Source organism: Gordionus sp. m RMFG-2023, chromosome 2, assembly GCF_954871325.1.
Source record: "Gordionus sp. m RMFG-2023 chromosome 2, tfGorSpeb1-WG-v2, whole genome shotgun sequence".
NCBI lineage: Eukaryota > Metazoa > Nematomorpha > Gordioida > Chordodea > Parachordodidae > Gordionus > Gordionus sp. m RMFG-2023.
Window position 1 is genome coordinate 58,704,273 of NC_088776.1, and position 21,957 is coordinate 58,726,229.

Below are 21,957 nucleotides of genomic sequence, written 5' to 3' on the forward strand. Positions count from 1 at the left end.
TTTTAATTTATATTTGAGCAGTTATTATTTTTTTAGGAAATAACCCCCGAGACCGAAGCGATAGTTGTCTGGTAAAAACTCGGTTTTAACCGGCTAAAAATTGGCTTAAACGGCTAAAAATAATAGTAATTACACAACTATTGAGACACATTTATTAATTAGTCATCTGTCGAATAATAAATTTGAACTGCTTCATCAACCAATTTATACCTATATTAGTTTGAATGCGAAATATCGATTTTTTGGATAATATTTTGTAAAATAAAAAAAAATTTCAAAAAAAAGTGGGATACATTAATAAAAAGTTAATAAATGGTGGAAAAATGTGAAAATAAAATATACTCTCTACTAATTTCATAAAAAAATTTTTTTAAAATAAAAAACAATTAATTCGTTTTATTCAGTTTTGTTTTTTTGAAATATTAGATTCGAAGTATTCGAAGCGAATTCGAATGTATAAGGTATAAGTAATGTAATATCACGTTAAGATTTTCGAAAACGAAATCCATTACTTACTTTCCCTTCAGTGCCGATTTACTTATATCTAGCATCGGAAAGTGTAGGACATTAAGATCGTTGGAAAACCTTATCTCTGTAAACCCGAGATAGTTTTCATTCTTACTATACAGCCTGAAAAAAACGAAAAAAAACAAAACAAAAAAAACACGTTAAAAACAAATGCCACCAAAACACTTAAATAGGGGATGTCCTAGTTTCAAAAGCTGTTTTAGCAAGAAATACATATCAAAAATAAATACGAAGAACCAGATCACAGCTAGAAAAAATAAAGATAAATTACATTTTGCTTTTCATTTTCTTTTTTTTTAAAAAAAATTCAATATCCTTTCCCCAAGTGAGATATTCATATTATTATTTATTTATATTTTTTTTTCCAAATTATTTTAATTTTAGTACGCTTTCGAGTAATCTTGGTCAAAACGGATTTCACGCCCTTTCTGGAGACCGTGAACGTTTACATGCTGGTAAAGATTGAAATTAAAATCGAAACACGTGATATTTATTATATTGATTTAGTGTTGTTATAAATGGCTCGATCTGAGTCGATTTTTTTTAAAAAAGGCTAACTCTATATTTTATCCAGAATAATATTAGGCAAGCCTGAAGATTTTGCTTGTAGAAGGAACAAAGGTTCTGACATCTATTGGCGAAATCTCGAGGCTTAGGCAATATTATTCTGGCTAAAATATTGAGTTAGCCGTTTAACAACACTATATTGATTATTCGATCATTCGAGAATCATTATTATCGTAGCTTTTGTATATTTTATAATATATTTATTTTATTTTATATTTGTATAAAAAAAATAGGATCCAAAAGGGAATATACTGAAAAGATGGCTAAACAGACAAAGCAACTTGGGAAGTCTGAGTCTGGAATATCAACTGGGAAGGAGGCCGGAGTTTGGTGATTGGACCATCAACGTCACCGCCCTGGTTATTGGAGAATAATTTTTTTATAATAATTTTTAGTAAATTTTTATTGGTAATTGATGATAGATAATCCTTAATCTGCTAAGTTAAGGATTACTTAATCAGGCAAAAAATATTAGTGTTGCTTAAACGGCTCCATTTTAGCCGATTTTTAAAAATTAAGATTTTGACCAGAAAAAAATATAGTACCCGAGCCTCGAAATTTTGTTAATAGATGTCCAAACATTTTCTGCCCTTCTACGAGCAAAATATTCCCCAGGCTTGCTTAGTATTTTTTTGGTGGCTAAAATATTGGGTTAGTCATTTTTTAAAAATCAGGTCGTTTAAAATAATTCGTATTTTTTTATACTAGGAAGGAAGGAAGGAAGGAAGGAAGGAAGGAAGGAAGGAAGGAAGGAAGGAAGGAAGGAAGGAAGGAAGGAAGGAAGGAAGGAAGGAAGGAAGGAAGGAAGGAAGGAAGGAAGGAAGGAAGGAAGGAAGGAAGGAAGGAAGGAGGAAGAAGGAAGGAAGTAATATGGACAAGTTAACTGATTACCATAGTCTTCATAAATTAGTAAAGATTTATCATTTTTATACTCGATAAAAGGGGCAATCCGAATTTACCCGATTCAAAGTGGAAGAATATTGTAAGTGAATGTTTGAACAGTTTAAAAATAAAATAAAATAATAAATACGTATTACATAATTATTATACTCGTAGTTTTGTTAAGGCGACCAGTTTCACGAGGTCGAGGGCATGATAAAGGGAAGGAAAAATGGGAGAATAAGATATAATTTAGAAAGGTGGTCTATATGACTATAAAATTAATGTATGGGAGAAAAGGGGGGGAAGAGGTGAGTTACTCCTTTCTCCCCTCCCCCTCTCGAGTTCAAATCTGATTTACTTTTTTGAATAAATCTATCTTACTACAATTTTTTGGTATATTTTGATTCCATGTTTATAGGGGTTTGTTTTTCTATTATTTATTTTACGAGTTTTTTTTTATTAAAAAAAAACATTTATTTTATTATACTTTGAGAAAATTCACAATTTATTATATCAAAAATGTTTATAATATATATATTTTTTTCCTCAAATAACTTTTTTTTTGGATCATTAAAAAGAAAAATGGAACTTAATTTATACCTTGAATTTCGCATAACTTTTCAAACTTCATTTCAAATTAGAATTCGACTCCTTTTTTAAAAAAAAATAATAAGAACGTGATTTAGAGTACATTAATAATCAGTTCAATAACTCTTATAATATATTATTATGTTATATGTATATATATATCAAAAGTCGAAAGCAATTTTGAGGTGAACTTAACCATGCCGCACTTCTTCATGGACAACGTAAAGCATATCGACGTGAGGGTCGAAGCCAAGTAAATTTAATACACCATTGGCATTTATTCATCAACTTATATTGTATCGATTAGTGTTTAGTTTGCTATCTTACGGCTTAGGTCTAACTTTTCGTCTAAAAAATATTGATTTAACCCCCTTAAAGAAACTGATTTTTTTATTCAGTTAACCATTTTGGTGCTGGATAAAGTTAGTGATTTAATAACACTTAAATCAACTATTGTTTCACTTTCATTACAGTTGCCTCTCATTCATAGTTAACACGGGATCGCGGTGAATTATACAAAATACGCTATAATTTGTGAATTCTCCACCACGAAGCACTAATTCACTGCGAAGTATACAAAATATGCTGCATTTTTCTGTATTTTTATATACTTCGCCACGAATTCACGCTAACTGTGAATGCAGTGTTTAGATTGGTGTATACAAATCGGGTTATTCGAATAGGGAACAATAATCATTATTCTTATTCGTAAAAAAAATAATTGAATTTCTATTTGAATATTTTTGAAATCTATTTTACAGCACACTTGATTAGTAAAATAGCAGGAATCCGAACCGAACCTGAACTGAACCATTAAACTACCGTAAACCGGTATTTTTATCTGACCTAAACCGAACCTAAACTACTAAAAAAAATTCTAGCCTAACCTGAACCAAACTGCAAAAATGCCTCGGGCGAGCATCATGATTTTATGCTTATATTATTATCAATCACGTTTGATTGATAATTGTCAGTCATAATTTTTATAAACTTTAGTATATTATCATTTTGCAACATTTTTTTAAAAATATTTTAAGCTTATAAACTACAATGCCTATATAAAAATTAAATCCAATATATAAATTATTTACATGTAGTAGTATTATAAATGACACATCAAAAAGTATTATTACTGATTGTCAAATAAATATGAAAGGCCATCACAGAGCAGTTCTTGAGCGTTACATAAAAAAGAAACTGCCCTCTAGAATTTGATAAAATAAAAAAAATATTACAACAAAAGCCTAATTAAATAAAAAAGTTTAAGATGTCGTTAAACCAACAGACGATAAAACAAGCATTAAAAGAACAAACAATATCAGTAGAATAAAATAAAAATAATAATAATCGATGCTTGTACTGAGTTGGTCACTTTTATTGGCAGATAATTCAAATTAATCGATGATAGCGGTTTTAAAAAAAATGTTTGATCCTATATTAGAAAGCTTGGGTGATATTAAAATTAATTCTCAAAATATTCAATCTAATTTTGCAGAATTAGTCTTAAGAATTAGGCAAAATATAATCATATAAATAAATGGTAAGTTATTATTTCTAAAAATTAACTGTGTTACTCGTCTAGACAGGTCCATTATTGGGTTTAATCTTCAGCATATTCAAAAGGCAAAAATTGTTCTGAGAACACTAGAAATGATAGAAATATTTGAACGGCCCACTCCAGAAAATTTTAAACTCCTTTTAATAAAAGTATTAAATTATTATGATATCAAAACATCATAAATATACACTATTGCAAATGACGATGGGACAAAAACTCAGTACAAGAATATAATTTATATGTATTAATCTAATCTAATAATTAAAATAGTAATCATTTAATAAAAATTTCGATAAATCTTATTAATTTTTAAATTATAAAATCGAATCTATATATTACTCAATAGAATTATAAAAGAAGTCGTTCAGGGTGCAATTAAAAAATTTATTTTTAGTTCAAGGGGATAGTAAGGAGCCATTAAAAAAAATATTTCTTTTACTTCAGGGGGCTATTCAAATTCCCCCCCCTCCCTCATAGTGACGCCACTGATACTAACGTTTAAAAAATTATGACTGACACTTATCAATCAAATAATCAAATGTGATTGATAATGATCTTTAAAACAATTCGAATATAAATAAAAATTTTGCAATACACTAGTTAATTACAGATTATTTTATAAGCATAAAATCATGAGGCTCAAACCGGTTCAGAGGCATTTTAGGGATTAGGTCCAGGTTCGGCTAGAAATTATTTTAACGGTTTAGGTTCGATAAAAATATCAGTTTTAGCGGTTTAATTATTCGAGTTAGATTCCGGCTAAATAGCATCATAATTTTTTAGAAAAAAACATATATGAACTTAATCTTAACCCAATATGCGTATTTCGGATGGTAATGCTGAGGAAATAAATAATTTTATTTTAAACGCAATTTTGAAAATGGCAAAGTTTCGCATTATGTTTCTTAAAAATGTCACTTTAAGATGTCTTATACGGTAATAAGAAACAAGTACAAATAATATTCAGATTCACCTTGCTTCATTTTTTTTATATTTTTAATATCTAATCTAAAAAAAAATACAAAAATTCGGTTAAGATGACGCTTAACCGACCGAGTAGGCTGGACCTGAATTCGCAGTTAGCCCAAATTAGCGGGCGAGATACACAAAATATGCCATAAACATAAATAATTTTTTTGTATACATCGCCCGCGAATTGGCGCTAACCCGTGAATGCAGGGGTAAAGTAGTGATGCCATAACGATTTAATGATTGAATTAAAACTTCAAAGCGGGAAAAGGAGGTCCTAAATCTATCCCTTTCCGGTATGACACCTATCAACGATATGCCAATCTTTTTTAAATATAATAACGTTATCGCAAAAATAATGTGAGCTTAAGGAGTAGAATCGGATGCTTAGAAAACCATAACTAAAACTCGATTTCAGAATTCATAGGAACCGCTAACGGAATTCATTATTTTTTTTTTAAATAAAGCCGCTCCCAGGAAATTTAGAGAAAGAGAATTTACTAGATAAGTTAATGAATGCCATAACCAGATTTTGGAACCAAAGAAACCCTTAGGAACCATTCGAATCAGAAAACCGGAAACTCTGAAACTTTTTTAAAATTTTATAGGCAACCGGAAATGGAGCCATTTTTATTTCAGATTTTCAAAAAATTCTGCCGATAACTAAACTAAATCTTATTATACTTGTTTTCGTTAATTTGACTTTAAAGTTACACTTACTATGTCGGAGTTTACGGCAAGGCCGTGATAGAAGCTTATTTGGTCAAGAAAGATCTCAAAAATCCCGATCTCGTCACTTTCAAATCACCGGCCCATGTTATCAACGTCGCGGGGGTACGTGGGATTAGTATTATTTACTTCTTTCTTTTTCTTTTTTTTTTTAATTTGGGAAAAGTTTATTCATTCATTCATTTCAAATTTATATTATATTGAGGCATAGCGGAATTAACTTTGTTCAAATAAATCACCCAACTTCCAAAAATAATAGTTAGGTCTAGTTTTTTTTGTCCCTAAAAGAGAATTGACCTCAAACTTCTAGTTTTACGCTCAAATTAGATAGGCTATTTATGCCGTATTGTATTTAGAGGCTTGCCATAATTAAGTGATTATATAAGTCACTTAATTCGCAGCATAATTATATGAGTGTAATAATCTGAGTTTAGATGTACTTGGAATCGTCAGAAGAGTATTAGCAACAACATCGGTATTAGCCAAAATCAAGTGTAATGACATTCGACCAAAAAAGTGACATTCGACGCCACTCTGATTTTTTTTAGGAAACCGGAACTAACAAAAATATAAATATAAATATTTTCATTTTTTTTTAAGTTTAACGGGCGTCACGATTTTCCTATCTACCTCGAAGATCTCTCCAAATTACTTTTCTCGAACTCGCGCTCAACATACTCGGGTTCCTCCTCGGAAATCGCTCACGCGTTGGCCGGCCATGAGTTGATAGTAAACGCTTCCGTTAACGATCCCAGGCTTAACAAAACCTTCAGCGGTTTCGGCCGGGCTAAGATTCACGGTTCGCACCCTAAACTATTTCGAGTTTTGGGGCGGCAGCCCTTCATATTTAAGGCCGGCTTCAATTTCAGTTTTTACGTGAGTTTTATAATATTATCTATTTATGGCGTGGCGTTGCTTATATTATATTTCCTTTTTTTTCATATAATATCTTTGATATCTCCTAGGCGGCTTGATTAAACTCTAATTAGTATTATTTTATTTTTTTCTATAGAAATACCTAGTGTGCTGTTCACTCTGATTCCCAGAAGAGGAATTCATCATGTTGGACAGCGAGATTTGTATAAATATATTTATTTTCCAGTCCCCCCCCCCTTACATTTCCGTTTAAAATGTTCGCTTAAATATTTTAAAAAAAAATGAAACCTCAATTTTATACAGTGATTAAAATTATTTTTTTTTCCTAAGTAAAATTAAAAATAAATAATTCGTGGCTTAGAACTTCAAATGTAAGAAGATGGAATTACTAAATCAAACTGATTACTTTTCTTCGTCTCTAATATTGTCAGGTTTAGGTATTTGGAATTTCTCAATTTGGATCATTTAATATTAAAAAAAATATGTGATTTGACTGGAAACGTATTCCGGCATTTATGAAGTAAACCCAACACCAGAAGTCCGCTAATGGCAAAATTTTTTAGGTCCGACCCGGTTGGAATTTTACCTTTTGCCCGATAATTTTTTTTTAAACTAAGATTGCCCAATTTAGTCCGATTTTTTTCAAATACAAGACCTAACCAGATATATCTAGTTTGGACACCAAAATAAACAACTTTTCATGATATCAAGGAGTGGTTAAATTTAAAGACACTAACAATTTATGGATTATCACTTCAATCAAATATCGGAATTCATCGTAAATCCAGCCTAATAATTTTTCTTTTCCAGACCTGGATCATTCATTGCAGACCTCTTACCCACGCACTATGAATTCCAAATTTTACCGCGAATTTATCTGTATTCAACAATAAATAAATAATATATATATCAGAGACCTGCAGAGATACCATTTGCAAAAAAATTTTGGCTCGACCCGGCAGGGGTTACATATTTTCGGGCCCGACCCGAAATACGGCTCGGATAAATATATGATGTAATAAAAATGATAAATTAAAAAGTAGGTCTATAGTTTGATCGCGATAGCTTTACTTTTTTAGGCGATTTATTTTAGCTGGTTAAAACAAATGGAGAAACCTAGTTTTTTTTTTAACATGGAACTATCATCTCAGCCTCGCCTCCTTTTTAAAATTATAGCTCAAATTTTAAGTAAGCTTAATAAATTTTCTCGCGCCTCATTGCCATGGCGGATTTTTTCGGCGCGCGCCTTTAGAATGAACCGACGGAATCGATTTTTACCAATTACTCATTTATATTCAAAAATTTACGGCAAAATATTGATTACTATACATACAGAGTTAATACACTCTAAACATGCCGTACTCCCCATTAAATCATATTTTTTTTTCCAACTTGGAAAAAATCTCCTTTTCTTCACTAAAAATTATTTAAATTTTGAGAGATTCCAAATTCCCACGTGGTTCCATATCACGTGATAACTTATTAAATTGAAGGTCCCTTGTAGAAATATGTCCATAACTTTAAATAAAAAAAAATTATGTTCAAAACATAACCTGAAATTTTCACGATGGGAGGATTTGGGGGGGGGGGGGGGGGTCTTCCGAATTTACGAAGCAGTTATATTTATCTACTCTTTATTTATTGCGCGGGAAAGATTGCCTTATCTGAAAGGGACGGATCCCCTATAAGAAAAAGGACTAGCGTTCAGTTGGGCGTAGAAACATTTGGTGGATCTAGACCCTTCACCGACAGAATAACTCACGTCATTAAGGGATATCAAGGTTAACATGAAAATATTTTCGTTTATTTTATTTTGTATCGGAAGGAAGCAGGGTTAGGAAATTGTATTTTAATTTACAACATATTCTTACAGATCTGCAACCTATCCACACACACAGCATGGACGACTTCGCGACAGCGACAGCCGATTACAACAATAACGCTTCACCGGTAGACGATGACTTAAAAACGATGCCCGATTTAGCAGACCACGTGATCGTTATTAATATTCCTACGCGGGCCGCTGACGCTAATCATCCGATTTCCGTTTCCGTTCGATTAAGACTCGCTGCTCAAAATGAAATTGGAAAGGGGAAAGAAGAAGTTATTCCCCCCCCCCCTTTTTTTTAAAAAAAGCTTAATATCTTTTAAAAAATATATTGTAAAGTTGATTCATGTAGAGTAGTAATATAGAGGTAGAAAAATTAATTATAAAACTCATGATAAAGTAGATAGAACAATCGTTTTTTTAAAAATATCCACATTTAAAAAAAATTATCTACATGCTTCTTCCCATAGATCTTGAACATCAAGGCCTTACCATTTTCCTCACGTGACATTCTTTCCTCTTCCGGACAATTAAATGCAGGTCAATTAAAACAAGATGATTCTTCGTCACAAGAATTACCGGTCCTACGTTTGAACATCGAATCAGCGGATTCGGTGGTGACAGTAGGCGGATACGCGATTTTCGGGGTCTCGGCGAATTTTCGAATGGACGATTGCGAAATTTATTACCACGTTATATATATTTTTTTTAAAAAATATTTAATCTATTCCATTTTTTTTTGTGGTAAGAAAATATTTATAAAATGTCAAATATTTATAAATAATAAATAAAATAAGTAATTAAATATTTTTTTAAGGAATAAAATTGATTAAAATTACCAAATATATTATATAGTCATGTAAGTTAATTTAAAATTATTATATTTTTTTTTGCTAAAGGCTTACTTCTTAAAAATCTCCCCAAATTTAGCGAAAAAAGGGAAGAAATTAATTTATTACAAACGATGGATAAATATTATTTTAAAATAAATTAAAAAGATAATCTCGAAAGGTGCCATAGTTTTCTCGAATAAGCTGACCGGAACAACCGGTCACAAGGTTACTTTCAGCGTGGCTTTAGAACCGGAAATGGCCCCGAGTTCTAAACTCCTGGTTTACGCTATCTCTGCCAAGAGTGGGCGAATTTCGGCTGACGCCGTTAATTTCTATGTCGATGCCACGAGTAGGAATAACGTAAGTAGATTCACTTATATATAATGAAGAAATATTATTGGGGGAAAAATATTTAAACGGAATGCCAGAACGGAAGGGAGAAATAAAATGGCGGAAATGAACATACGTGGCATTCGTTAATATCCGTAATATATTGGTGGCTTATTGCGCATACCCATTTTATACGTGAATTAAGGTAGTTCTCTTTTTGTAAAATTAAAGTGGAGTTAGAACAGTGCAATATTTGGACAAATTTTCCATGGTTCGCGTCATGCTCGTTGTATATATTAAATCATCAAAAAATGACATAAACTACACGATCAACGAACAACACGTTTACACATTTAATTTTAGTGACCGTAACGGATATCGGATTTTAAAAACCGATATATTCGCATCTCACACAGATCGAAAACATGTTTAGTTTTTAGTAGCCCACCCGTTCCCCTCTTTTCCCTGGACAATCAGACCTTCATTGTTTTATTTATTAAAAAACAAAGCCACGACGATATATTAATAATATTGAATATTCATAAACTATAAAACGTTATTTTATTTTATTTTTTTAAAAAAAAGTTTACTCTAATTCTTAACACCAAGAAGGACCTGAATGGTTACACAGTGGAAGTGGTCTGCCAGGGGCAACCTGGTTCATTCATCGGTCTTTCGGCCATTGATAATACGCTATACGATTTGAGGCTTGGGAATGATATCACGTGGAACTCGGTAAACCTCGCCTTTTCATTCTCTTCTTCATCCATATGAAATTACTCTATACTTTTATAATCATAAACCCGGGGGGCCAAGTTTCTTCGTTTTAGACTTACTACATGAACAAATCCTAATTTATTAGTAAATCATTGAAATTCGTTAAGGTAAGAGACCAACTAACGCGTCTAGACACTCAGCTACCAACCTCGAATAACCCTAATAACGTCCGCGCAATTTCTTCTCCCTCAAATTCATATTTGTCCCAGGACTGGACCTCGCCTCGCTCGGCCATGCCCATAACGCGTTACTTCCCTTGGAGATCGGCCGGCTTTGATTCCGGTTCTTTATTGGATTCGGCGGGATTGATAGCCATAACCGATATCGAGGGCATCTTCGATGGCTGTCTTAAGTGAACTATTTTGTTGTTGTTGAATATATATATATGTTAGCGGCACCAATTTTTTTTATCATATCTCCAATTATAATAAATAATATTTCATTTAAGATCCTCAGTAACTTTGGCTACGTGCCTGCTAACTCTTGTGGGACATTGAATAATTTTTTCTACATCCAATTTTCCATATGTGGCCTCTGAGTCGACAAATCTTTTTAAAAGATTTACAAAACCCAGGTCCTTGAGGGCCTAAAAAAATTAAATAATAATATGTGTTTAGCACGATATTCTAGACAAAGTGCACAACATAAAATGGTGTCCACAGCTTACTTCCGTGTATATAAACTTTTAAATGCATTTTAAGGAGTAAATAATATATCTAGTTGGCATTATATACTATATATGTATGATTGGGGCTCATGGCAAAAATTTCACTCTTGTTTTGCTCTTGGTTAATCAAAGAATTCTGTATTTTGACCCATAGCCTTTAATTATAGGAGGGAAAGGACCCAGGAACTAGAAATCTGCACCAGGTTTAAATATCATTAGGCTCGGCCCGAAAAAAAGAACCAAATTAATTTTCAAAAAGGCTCTCACCCAAGACCATATCTAATTCGGACCTCGGGGAGGGGGAGATGTCGGGTCAGGCCTGCCAGGAACTAAGCAATGAAAGGAGATGTGGAGGATAGCCAATTGGTTTTTCTTATTTTCATTGCTTAACTAACTTAAATAGCGTATTTAAAATATCGTCGACTTTATAAATAGATCATTAAACCAGGTGCCCTGTTTCAAGGACAACTCGTGGCAATGCGTAACGGGTACCGATTCAAATTTCTTGGTTTCTCAATGCTCGAATTTCCAAAACTTTGAACACGATTCTTGGAATGATTTTAATCGATTGGATAGATATGGTAATCTTGGATTTTTAAAAAAGAAATTAGTCGGACAAAAAATTTTTTTTCCCCAATATGGGTTTTTTTTTGTATGAATGGGGAAAAAAAATACAATTAATATTTATATCGAATCTTTTTGGTATCTTCATTTACTACCTTCTCGGGCTTGTTAAAAAGAAATCACAAGATTGTTTTCGATTCTCGAATTGTATTGACGATACTTATTGTCTTGGTTCGATACATTTTTTGTATCTGCTACCTTCTGGGACTTGTTAAAAAAATTCTCGATATTGTTTCCATTCTTTTTTTTAATGTTAATTTTTTTGTATACTTTTTATCTTAGTTGATATTTTTTTTAATGCAAAAATTTTTCATATAGATTATAACAATTTTTTTAAAATAACAAATATATCTGATTTAATTAATTTCTTTCCGAGTTTATTTTATATTTTATCTTAAATAAGTATTAAATTAAACATTATTTGATAAAAATAAGCTAAATATAAAACAAAATCTTTGATAATTTTTTTTAAATGAAAGAGTAAAGATTTACCTTTTTTAAATAATCCTTCTAATATAAACAAAAATTTCTTAAAATACAACACTTCCAACCAGTTGAACGCCTATTTAGTATGTCCCCTTTATAAATTTGGAAATCTTCAATTGTTAAAATCGTATAATAGTTAGTATTGATGTTAATTTGTAAATATTTTATTGTTATTTTTAATATAGATATATTTTTTAATTTTTTTTTTTTGAGATGAAATATATTTTTATTAGTCAAATTGAACGTTAAAAGTAAAACATATTTACGTAATTTAAAAATATGTATTAATATATAATGTAAACTATTTGTAAAATAAAATCTATAAAAAAACTGTATAAAATAAAATTAGTATAATAAATTGAATGTGGGTGGGAGAAGGTCAAAAAAGGGAGCCGTGGATGACAATGCAGTTAGATCTGCATATATCAATAGATACGCGCTGTCTAAGATAGAAGCCTTCCTGTAGGTCACCAGTGATGGCGCGAATTTTTTTACTAATGGATTTGAAGAAGGTTAGGGCATGATTGCCAAAAAAACCGGTTGTGTCGGATACGATTGGTATGAGATTGCAATTGGTTATAGAAGTGTATTTATTAATTTTAGAGTTTTCCGCTGGCACGAATGAGTTGTTACTAAACGAGGGAGCAAATCGGTCGATGCAAGTATAATCCCATGCTAATGGAGTTCAATTACTCCAAGGTATTAAGGTCAGCGCACCTGGCCGTATACTATTCTCAGTTGAGAGGCCACAGGGTTCAAGGGTTACGGGAATTTGAGCTGAGCGTAGAGCACCAAGTCCTTCCTTCTCAGAAACCTTTTATTTATCCCAAAAATCCAACATGCCTTCCGCTCTGCCCCACTTTTCCTATTCCCGGAAATTCTCACCCAAATAGAATCAACAATCAAAGACTCTTTAGAAGGCATCCTCAATATAAATTCAGCCCTGCAGGCCTCTTTACCTTCGAAATTTGGGGGTCTTGGCCTAAGATCACCCGCGTCACTCAGCCTTGCTGCCTTTTTAGCCTCAGAATCAAGCTGCCGCTTAATTATTCTATCACTTAACAATAACACCACAGACCCCCACCTTCCCCACGCCCTTACAATCTGGAAAGAGAATTTCCTCTCCGCTCCAATCCCCACATCACGAAAGCAACATGACTGGGATCTTCCCTTAATACGCCATTCCGTTGAATATCTAATATCGAGTGCTGCTTCTAAGGGATCCCCATCAATTCTTTCACATTTATTATCTCCCATTTCAGTTTATGAATTCTTAACTGTTGATCATCTCTCTCCCACAACTGCAAGTTACACAACTTTTGCCTTCCCTATCGGGTTATGAATGGTTAGAAGCTTTGCCCAGCTCAAACTTAGGACTCCTTTTAACAAACGAAATTACGCATAGCAATAGGTCTCCGTCTTGGTTGTAAAGTACTGGCTAACTCCGCATGTACATTATGTTCCCAACCCGTTGATTGTTTCGGACATCATCCTCTTCATTGTCGATTCTCTAAAGGTAGACATTCTCGACACAGTGCATTTAATGATACCATTCTCCGTGCTCTACGCTCAGCTCAAATTCCCGTAACCCTTGAACCCTGTGGCCTCTCAACTGAGAATAATACACGGCCAGATGGGCTGACCTTAATACCTTGGAGTAATGGAACTCCATTAGCATGGGATTATACTTGCATCGACCGATTTGCTCCTTCTTTTAGTAACAACTCATTCGTGCGAGCGGAAAACTCTAAAATTAATAAATACATTTCCCTAACCAATTGCAATCTCATGCCAATCGTATCCGACACAACCGGTTTTTTTGGCAATCATGCCCTAACCTTCTTCAAATCCCTTGGTAAAAAAATTCGTGCCATCACTGGTGACCCACAGAAAGGCTTCTATCTTAGACAGCGCGTATCTATTGTTATATGCAGATCTAACTGCATTGTCATCCACGGCTCCCTTTTTTTACCTCCTCCCACCCAACATTCAATTTATTATACCAATTTTATTTTATACAGTTAGAGCAAATCGGTCGATGCAAGAATAATCCCATGCTAATGGAGTTCCATTACTCCAAGGTATTAAGGTCAGCCCATCTGGCCGTATACTATTCTCAGTTGAGAGACCACAGGGTTCAAGCCATAAATATTTCGAGATTCAAAAAGTATCGACTACTTTATATCCTGTTGGGGAAATTTATTTGTATCTGTATCGATGGACCAGTGCAGAATTTATATCTATAATGTATCTTTAACAAGTTTTTTACCTTAATTATTGACAAATTATTCCCAAATAGTATATCGGAAATGTATCTATAATTTTATATGTTACATCGAATACATTTTTAGAAATGTATCTGTACCGATGGATCCGTATAGAATTTATATCTGGTTTCGATACACTTTAAAAGCATCTGTAACAACTTTGTTATCTTCTTTAAATGCATTATTTTATATAATCCTGCCATTTTTATTACTCTGCCAATTGAAAATACCCTCAGAAGTACGTCCGACTAAAATAAAAAGAATTACAAATACATATGATTAATAAATGGCCAATAACATTACCAGAATTTTTGATTAAGTGGAGGGGTGTTTATAATGTTTTAAAATAAGAGTTTCTGATTTCTATTTCATAAATTAATTAAATTATATCGAACATTCATTTAATAACTGCGGAACATGAAATTACAATGTATAAAGTCATTTAATATTGAGTTTTACTTTACAAAATTTGAATTTATAAACTAAATTAATAGTGTGCCTTTGTTTGCTATAGTGCTAAGCTAATGGCTTAATAAGGCTCATATTTATAGGCGTTTGCCGAAGAAAATCATTGAGAAGCGATTAATTTAATAATTTTTTTTAATACCTAAGTTGATGATATAGTTGTCATTTAAATATTAGGCTTAGTTGTTTTTTTTACCGGCTAAAAATCTTCCAGAATTTTTCTAAGAAATAGAGCAATTTCAAACCTTGCTATGGAGTAAAATTGCGAAAAATATAAATTGCAGGCCAATATATTTTTGTACATTACATTAAAATATATGCATTATGTATCGCGTAGACATTTTTGGATTATGGGGTTTTTTGTGGCCCATTCATTTATATATAAGATTACGAACATTGCGTTAATTATAAATATTATTCTTATCTTTATTTTTTTTTCTCCAAATATAATATTATTATGTCCAATCAAAACTTTACGGTCTTTGATTGACATCTAATAGGATAATACATTTGTATACGAAAATATAATTATTGATATTCTACGACAGTGCTGATTGTCTAGTATAAATTATCGCAGAGCTTTCTTCTCTTCTTTTTGTAGATATTCATTTTTTTTTTAAAAATTTTGTTCGTGAAAGAATCAGTTAAAAGGGTTAGGAAACTTTGAAAGAGAAACAAAAAAAAAGAATAAATAAATAAAGATAAAGAAAGAAAGGAAAAAAATTGAAATAAATAAGGAAGAGAATAATATATATGTATTTTATAAGACGAAGCACTATCGCCCAAAAATTTTCATCGATTCAACGAGATTTACGATTCCTCTTGGCTCTGGAGAGATTTCAACATCGGCACGGATGGATATTACATTTTTACGTAAACTTTATTTTTATTAAATCATTTGTAAATACAAAAAAAAATTATTTTTTTTTCAAAGAAATTTTAATTAGCCGATATGATCAAAGCAAAAAACTCTTTTTTTCTAAAAAAAATAAAAATAAAATAAATATAAAAAATTTCGGTTAAATTTTTTTTCTTCCCTATCATAGGTTACTTTATTTGAATAGTAGCTGATATATTATGTTATCAAAATGTAATAGCATATAATTAATTTAAGCTGAAAAAATAGAGTTTACGGAAAAGGATGGAAGCTAGGAATGAGAAGGGAAGAGAGAAGGCATAGACATAGAAGGTTATTCGATGTAAGTGATAAAACTTAGATAGTTAGAGCTAATAATGGCTATAGCAAGTCTTTGTCGTAAGAAGGGGGATTCCTTAGGCTGATTCACAAATCCGTTTGCCTAATTCTTTAAAAAAAAACGTTGAGCTTTGCTACCGAAGGTGGTAAGAATGGAGCAGGCGATGGGTATGAATAAGAAAGAAGGGTCTAAGGAACTGTACTTTATGGTTTTTCGAGATTCTGCGAGCGGCATCGAAGTTATTATTAGAGTGCATTTGGGTCAATGCAGGTGTAGTCCCAAACCAGGAGCTGACCCCTTAACCAAGGAATCAAGGACATTCCATCAGAACTTTTTCCATCGGTTCTAAAAATTCCGGTTGGTTCAAGTATAGATGGAATGCCTGCTGATTTGAGGGCGCTCAGTATGATGTCGTTGCATTTGGTGTGCCGTGAAAAACGGCCTAAGCGACAATGGAAATAATGTCTACCCTTGCTATCGACACTGGTTTCGCAATGTTTGCATTGGTACGATAGAACAATTTCGCAATTAAGCCGTAGTCCAAGAGCAAATCTTAGCTCGTCAGCGGAAAGCACAAACCAAGGTTGTTAGAGGGTATGACTCGTAACCGGATCCTTGGTACTTGAAAAACTGTGAGATCGTCGTCGTGAAGGCTCGGTGTGAAATTGTTCTACCGTACCAATGTAAACATTGCGAAACCAGCGTCGATCACAAGGGTAGACATTTCCTTCATTGTCGCTTTTGTCGAGACCGTTTTCCACGGCACACCAAATGTAATAATATCATATTACGTGCCCTCAAATCCGCAGGCATTCCACCGAGACTTGAACCAAGCGGAATTTTTAGAACCAATGGAAAACGTCCTGATGGAATGTTCTTGATTCCTTGGTCAAGGGGTCAGCTCCTGGTTTGGGATTTCACCTGCATTGACCCAAATGGACCATCTAACTGCAACGTCGATGGCCTCGCCCTCGCAGAATCCTGAAAAATCATCAAGTACAGTTCCATAGACCTTTCTTTCTTATTCATACCCATCGCCTGTTCCATTATCACCACCTTCGGTAGCAAAGCTCAACGTTTTTTTTAAAAGATTAGGCAAACGGATTCGCGAAAAAACCAATCAGCCTAAGGAACCCCACTTCTAACGACAAAGACTTGCTACCGCCATTATTCGCTCTAACTATCTATGTTTTATCTCTTCCATCTAATAACCTTCCATCAGGGATCCAAACCGAACCGAACCGTTAAACCGCTAAAAACCGATATTTTTTATCGAACATGAACCGAACTTAAATCGCTAATAAAATTTCAGCCGAACCTAAACCGAACCGTAAAATGCCTCTGAACCGGTTCGAGTCTCACGATTTTATGCTTATAAAATAATATGTAAGTTATTATTAGATTTCAATTATATTCGAATTATTTTAAAGATTATTATCAATCACATTTGATTGATAAATGTCGGTCATAATTTTTATAAACATTAGTATATTGTCAATTTGCAACATTTTTGTAATTTGAGTGAGACGAATTTTGAAAATATATTAATTGTGCGGCTTAATAAAAAAAAATTTAAATAAAAAAAAGGAAAATATTTTTCATATTGAAATTAATCATTGATATATATTTTTATATTTAAATTAAATGAAGGTTTTATATATGTTATTTTTTTAAATTAATGATAAAATAAATTTAAATAAAAAAAAGGAAAATATTTTTCATAGTGAAATTAATCATTGATATATATTTTTATATTTAAATTAAATGAAGGTTTTATATATGTGTTTTTTTAAATTAATGATAAAATAAATAATATTTTCCCTATACATAATTCGAATGTAGGTTTAAATACAAAAGTGTTCAAACCGGTTTTTAAAGGTTCGAACCGAACCGATATTTTAATTATTTATGAACCGAACCTAAACTTTGAACCGTTATTTTTATCCGAACCGAACCGATATTCGTTTCGGTAAGGATCCCTGCCTTCCATGACTATGTCTTCTCTCTTCCCTTCTCATTCCTATCCCTCATCCCTTAAACTCTATTTTTATATTTTTCAGCTTAAATTAATTATATGCTATTACATTTTGATAACATATTATACCAGCTACTATTCAAATAAAGTAACCGGAAGAAAAAAATGAATTTTATTTTATTATTCTTTGTGATATATGAGTTCATAATTTAGTCCCCTTTTTTAAAAAAAAAATAAAAAATGAATTAAAGTATTTTACAACTTTTTTTCTGCCTATCTAATATGTGAAATCTAGAGGTTAAGGTAAATATATTTTTTTTGGTTGATTTAACCCCCTCCGTCATTGAATTCCGGATTTAACCCCCCCTCCGTCATTAAATTCCGGATTTAACCCCCCCCCCCGTTGAATTCTTGATTTTACCCCCCCCCCCCTTTTTTAAAAAGTTAGGGTTGGGCTTCATTGATCCAAGTCTCTTTACAATATTTTTTTTTTCATGAAACTGTAAGCATTTTGATAGTCCAAATTTTTTTTTTACATCAAAATCTTTATTCTAGTATGGGTAGAGAGGGTACCTTCTCTACCTCGTGAATTTGAAATAATGTATACATGAATTGTGTACACATGAAAATATATTAGGAAGCCTGGAGATTTTATTCAATATTGGCTACCTATTAACAAAATCTCAAAGTTTCCTTAATACTATTTTGGCTAAAATCTTTTTCTTCCTTCCTTCCTTCCTTCCTTCCTTCCTTCCTTCCTTCCTTCCTTCCTTCCTTCCTTCCTTCCTTCCTTCCTTCCTTCGTGCATATTGAAATATGACTCCCTAGCTATCAGGCCTTTCAGCTGTAAATTTTTCCTCCACGAGATTATATGGTATATGACAGAGAGACAACGCCGTATGTGGCCCACGAAATTTTTTATCTGGCTTTTTGGCCCGAGCCCCTAATTATTTTTACCCCCCCCCCCCCCCATAATAATTTTTTTTTTATGAATGCATACGACTGTAAATTTGCCTAATATCTTCAGCTTTTAAAAACATTTATAAAAATAACTGGCATATAAAAAATATTTTGCCGATTTAAAGCGCTAAAGTGAAGAAGAGACCCGCGTTATGGGCGGTTAACGCGTTCAGTCTCAGCAAGATGACGGGTTTGGGACTGCTGCCCAACGTTAAACTCTACGATAGCACACTCCCTTTCTATTTCGTGGTCGACGTTCCTGACAGGATCAAACAAGGGGAACAAGTTGCTAATTTTTTTTTTTTTATAGAATGGCATAAATTTATTTTTTTATCATTTTTAAAAATTGGAATCAGAAACGGACCGGTCCCTATTCACCTAGAATCGATCAGTCATTGACAAGCATTCACTCTGACTTGGTCTTGCTTTTTAGACAAAAACAATTATTCGACCCCCTCACTCACACCCTTTTAAATAAGGGAGGCGTTTACCCCCATTTATCCTCTCCAACCTTATTTGTATATGCCATTGATTATGAAACGAAACATTTGTATAAATATAAAAACTAAAGACATATTTAATTTCTTTTTTTTATTCATAAAGCTGGGGATAAGAGTCGCCCTATTTAATTATTTCGACAAGGAAATCGAAGTGTTGGTCAGCTTGGAGATGTCGCCTTGTCACGAATCTATCATTATAACGGATTTGGAAGAAGGTTTATTTTTTAAAAAAAATTTTGATACATAATATTAGTGTTGTTAAACGACTCGTTTTCAGACGAATTTTTAAAAACGGCTAGCTCAATATTTTGGCCACTAAGCCTCGAGATTTCGTTAATAGATGTCTAGACTTTTGTGGTGCCATGCCATCTAAGAGCAGTATCTTCAGGCTTGCGTGATATTATTCTGGATTAAATATTGAGTTAACCGTTTTTAAAAATCGACACAAATCGAGCCTTTTAACAACACTATAGGTATTATGAAAACACAAAATTTCACCTCTTATCTTCAAATTTGAGGTGCGCTAGCATAGGAATCGAAGATAAATTGCGAATGGGTAGAGGGTGAGGATAGGATTTAGAAACTCAATACGCCTTAGAGAGTTAAAGGCGTTCGAAAAGTCTTAATTAGGATATCGTCATTGGGGTCTGTTTGTAAATACTTCCGGGCCACGTGAAGGGATAACTCACATCCAATGTTTACATTTAACTTAAAAACGTCTTATGATATCCATAGGGGAGTAAATAAAAAATGTTTCTATTCATTATGATAATCTATTCTTTTGGCGTGTCTGCTGTCGTTTATTCTCCCAATCGATATCATTAAAATAACGTTGTCAGAGTAAAAATAGAAATAGGATCATGAATAGCCCATTAAATGAGTCCGAAAGGCGGTGGTCAATGATTCGTTAAATATATCTATGCTGGAAGAGGCAAACGCGAATGTTCTGTCACGGATAAAATGCGATAACCGATTTTGTTCTAGGCACATAAAATATAGTTTTATTAAAAACTGCAAATTACAATTTGGAAAAACTGAAAAATATCAGGGTATGGTGGGGGTTTATATGATTAATTTTTCCAGTAATATAATTATTATTTTTTGATGTATAAAACTCAATATTTAGGTATAGTTCACTCCTACTCTCCCGAGACCCAAAAAGGGGAAAGGCAAGTTCTCAGTTGGGTCGAGCCCGGACAGACCCAACTCGTCTACATTCCCATCGTGTTTACTCACACATCGGAGGCCTGCGGCAAAATTAACGCCAAAAGTAAGTTATTATAAATCTCTTAATCGATGCTAATTTGCCTTATGTGCTACGGTTTCAGGCACCTCCATAAGTTTAACCGCCCTGACTCAAATCGCCGAGGATAAGTTCGAAAAGTTTATATTCGTGGAGATAGGCGGCGTTAAGCAGGTCTACCATACGCCTTACCTGATCGATCTCACAAACAAGGCCCTCCAAACTTTCAACTTGTACATAAACGTGACGGAAACGCCAGTAATTCCGCTGAGAAGGCAAAGGAATTATATATTTGGAAGTCCCAGGGCCGAAATTGGATTAGTAGGTAGAAAAAAATAAAATTAATATAAATAGAATAAAATAGAATTTTGATAAAGGAAGAAAATTATATTTAAAAAAAAGGAAAAGAAATAAAAATTCTGTCTATATTTCCGGTTTATTTTATCTAATTTTATAATTGATTGACACTTATTGACGCTCCACAGTCTCATTTAATATCGTGATTTAATGTTATAAAAATGTTGGGCACATGAAGAAGAAAAAAATATTTCTATATATCACACAAATTTTTTTTTTATATAGGGGATGTTACGGGCCCCGTTTTTTATAAAATGCCGTTCAACGCCCTGAATATGCTGGACATGCCGTACTGGTGCGGCGAACAAGTTTTGTTCAATTTCGCCGCGAATTTTTACACGCTTCGTTACTTGCAAAAAACTAACCAATTAAACAAAGTAGTTCTCAGCCAGGGAGCCAAATACATGAACATATGTGAGTTCATTCCAAATGAGATATTTATTTTTAAAATTAACTTTTTAACTATCGATTTTTTTTAAATAAAAATAATTATTACCAAGTTTATTATAATTTTATTTTAGTAGATGGAACAATCCATTTTTTTTGTTACGGTTCTTATAAAGATTTTTTATGAAATTTTACCCAAAGTTCTAATAATATATAAAAATCTTTGTTTTTATGTACAAAAAAAATTATTTCGTGATTGTAATCATCTTCTAGCTTGAAAAACTGTTTAATCGGGGCTAAACAGCAGTTAAGTCGAAACCGGAAACACAGCCAGCATTATATTCGTTTTTTTTCCATCTAAAGTC

General features: G+C 32.7%; 1 protein-coding gene across 1 annotated transcript in view; it reads left to right on the top strand.

The window, feature by feature from the left end:
* LOC135924513 (CD109 antigen-like) overlaps positions 1 to 21,957 on the top strand; it is a 35,210-nt gene that overhangs the window by 5,326 nt on the left and 7,927 nt on the right. The window contains exons 5-23 of the mRNA XM_065459570.1: positions 913 to 983; positions 1,329 to 1,454; positions 2,038 to 2,077; positions 2,734 to 2,818; positions 5,803 to 5,926; positions 6,422 to 6,697; positions 8,352 to 8,478; positions 8,571 to 8,800; positions 8,996 to 9,217; positions 9,524 to 9,718; positions 10,274 to 10,423; positions 10,573 to 10,817; positions 11,568 to 11,713; positions 15,742 to 15,847; positions 19,231 to 19,390; positions 19,709 to 19,820; positions 20,732 to 20,875; positions 20,934 to 21,173; positions 21,431 to 21,619. Of these exons, the coding sequence (XP_065315642.1) occupies positions 913 to 983; positions 1,329 to 1,454; positions 2,038 to 2,077; positions 2,734 to 2,818; positions 5,803 to 5,926; positions 6,422 to 6,697; positions 8,352 to 8,478; positions 8,571 to 8,800; positions 8,996 to 9,217; positions 9,524 to 9,718; positions 10,274 to 10,423; positions 10,573 to 10,817; positions 11,568 to 11,713; positions 15,742 to 15,847; positions 19,231 to 19,390; positions 19,709 to 19,820; positions 20,732 to 20,875; positions 20,934 to 21,173; positions 21,431 to 21,619 (2,988 nt within the window). The remainder of the gene's footprint in view (positions 1 to 912; positions 984 to 1,328; positions 1,455 to 2,037; positions 2,078 to 2,733; positions 2,819 to 5,802; positions 5,927 to 6,421; positions 6,698 to 8,351; positions 8,479 to 8,570; positions 8,801 to 8,995; positions 9,218 to 9,523; positions 9,719 to 10,273; positions 10,424 to 10,572; positions 10,818 to 11,567; positions 11,714 to 15,741; positions 15,848 to 19,230; positions 19,391 to 19,708; positions 19,821 to 20,731; positions 20,876 to 20,933; positions 21,174 to 21,430; positions 21,620 to 21,957) is intronic.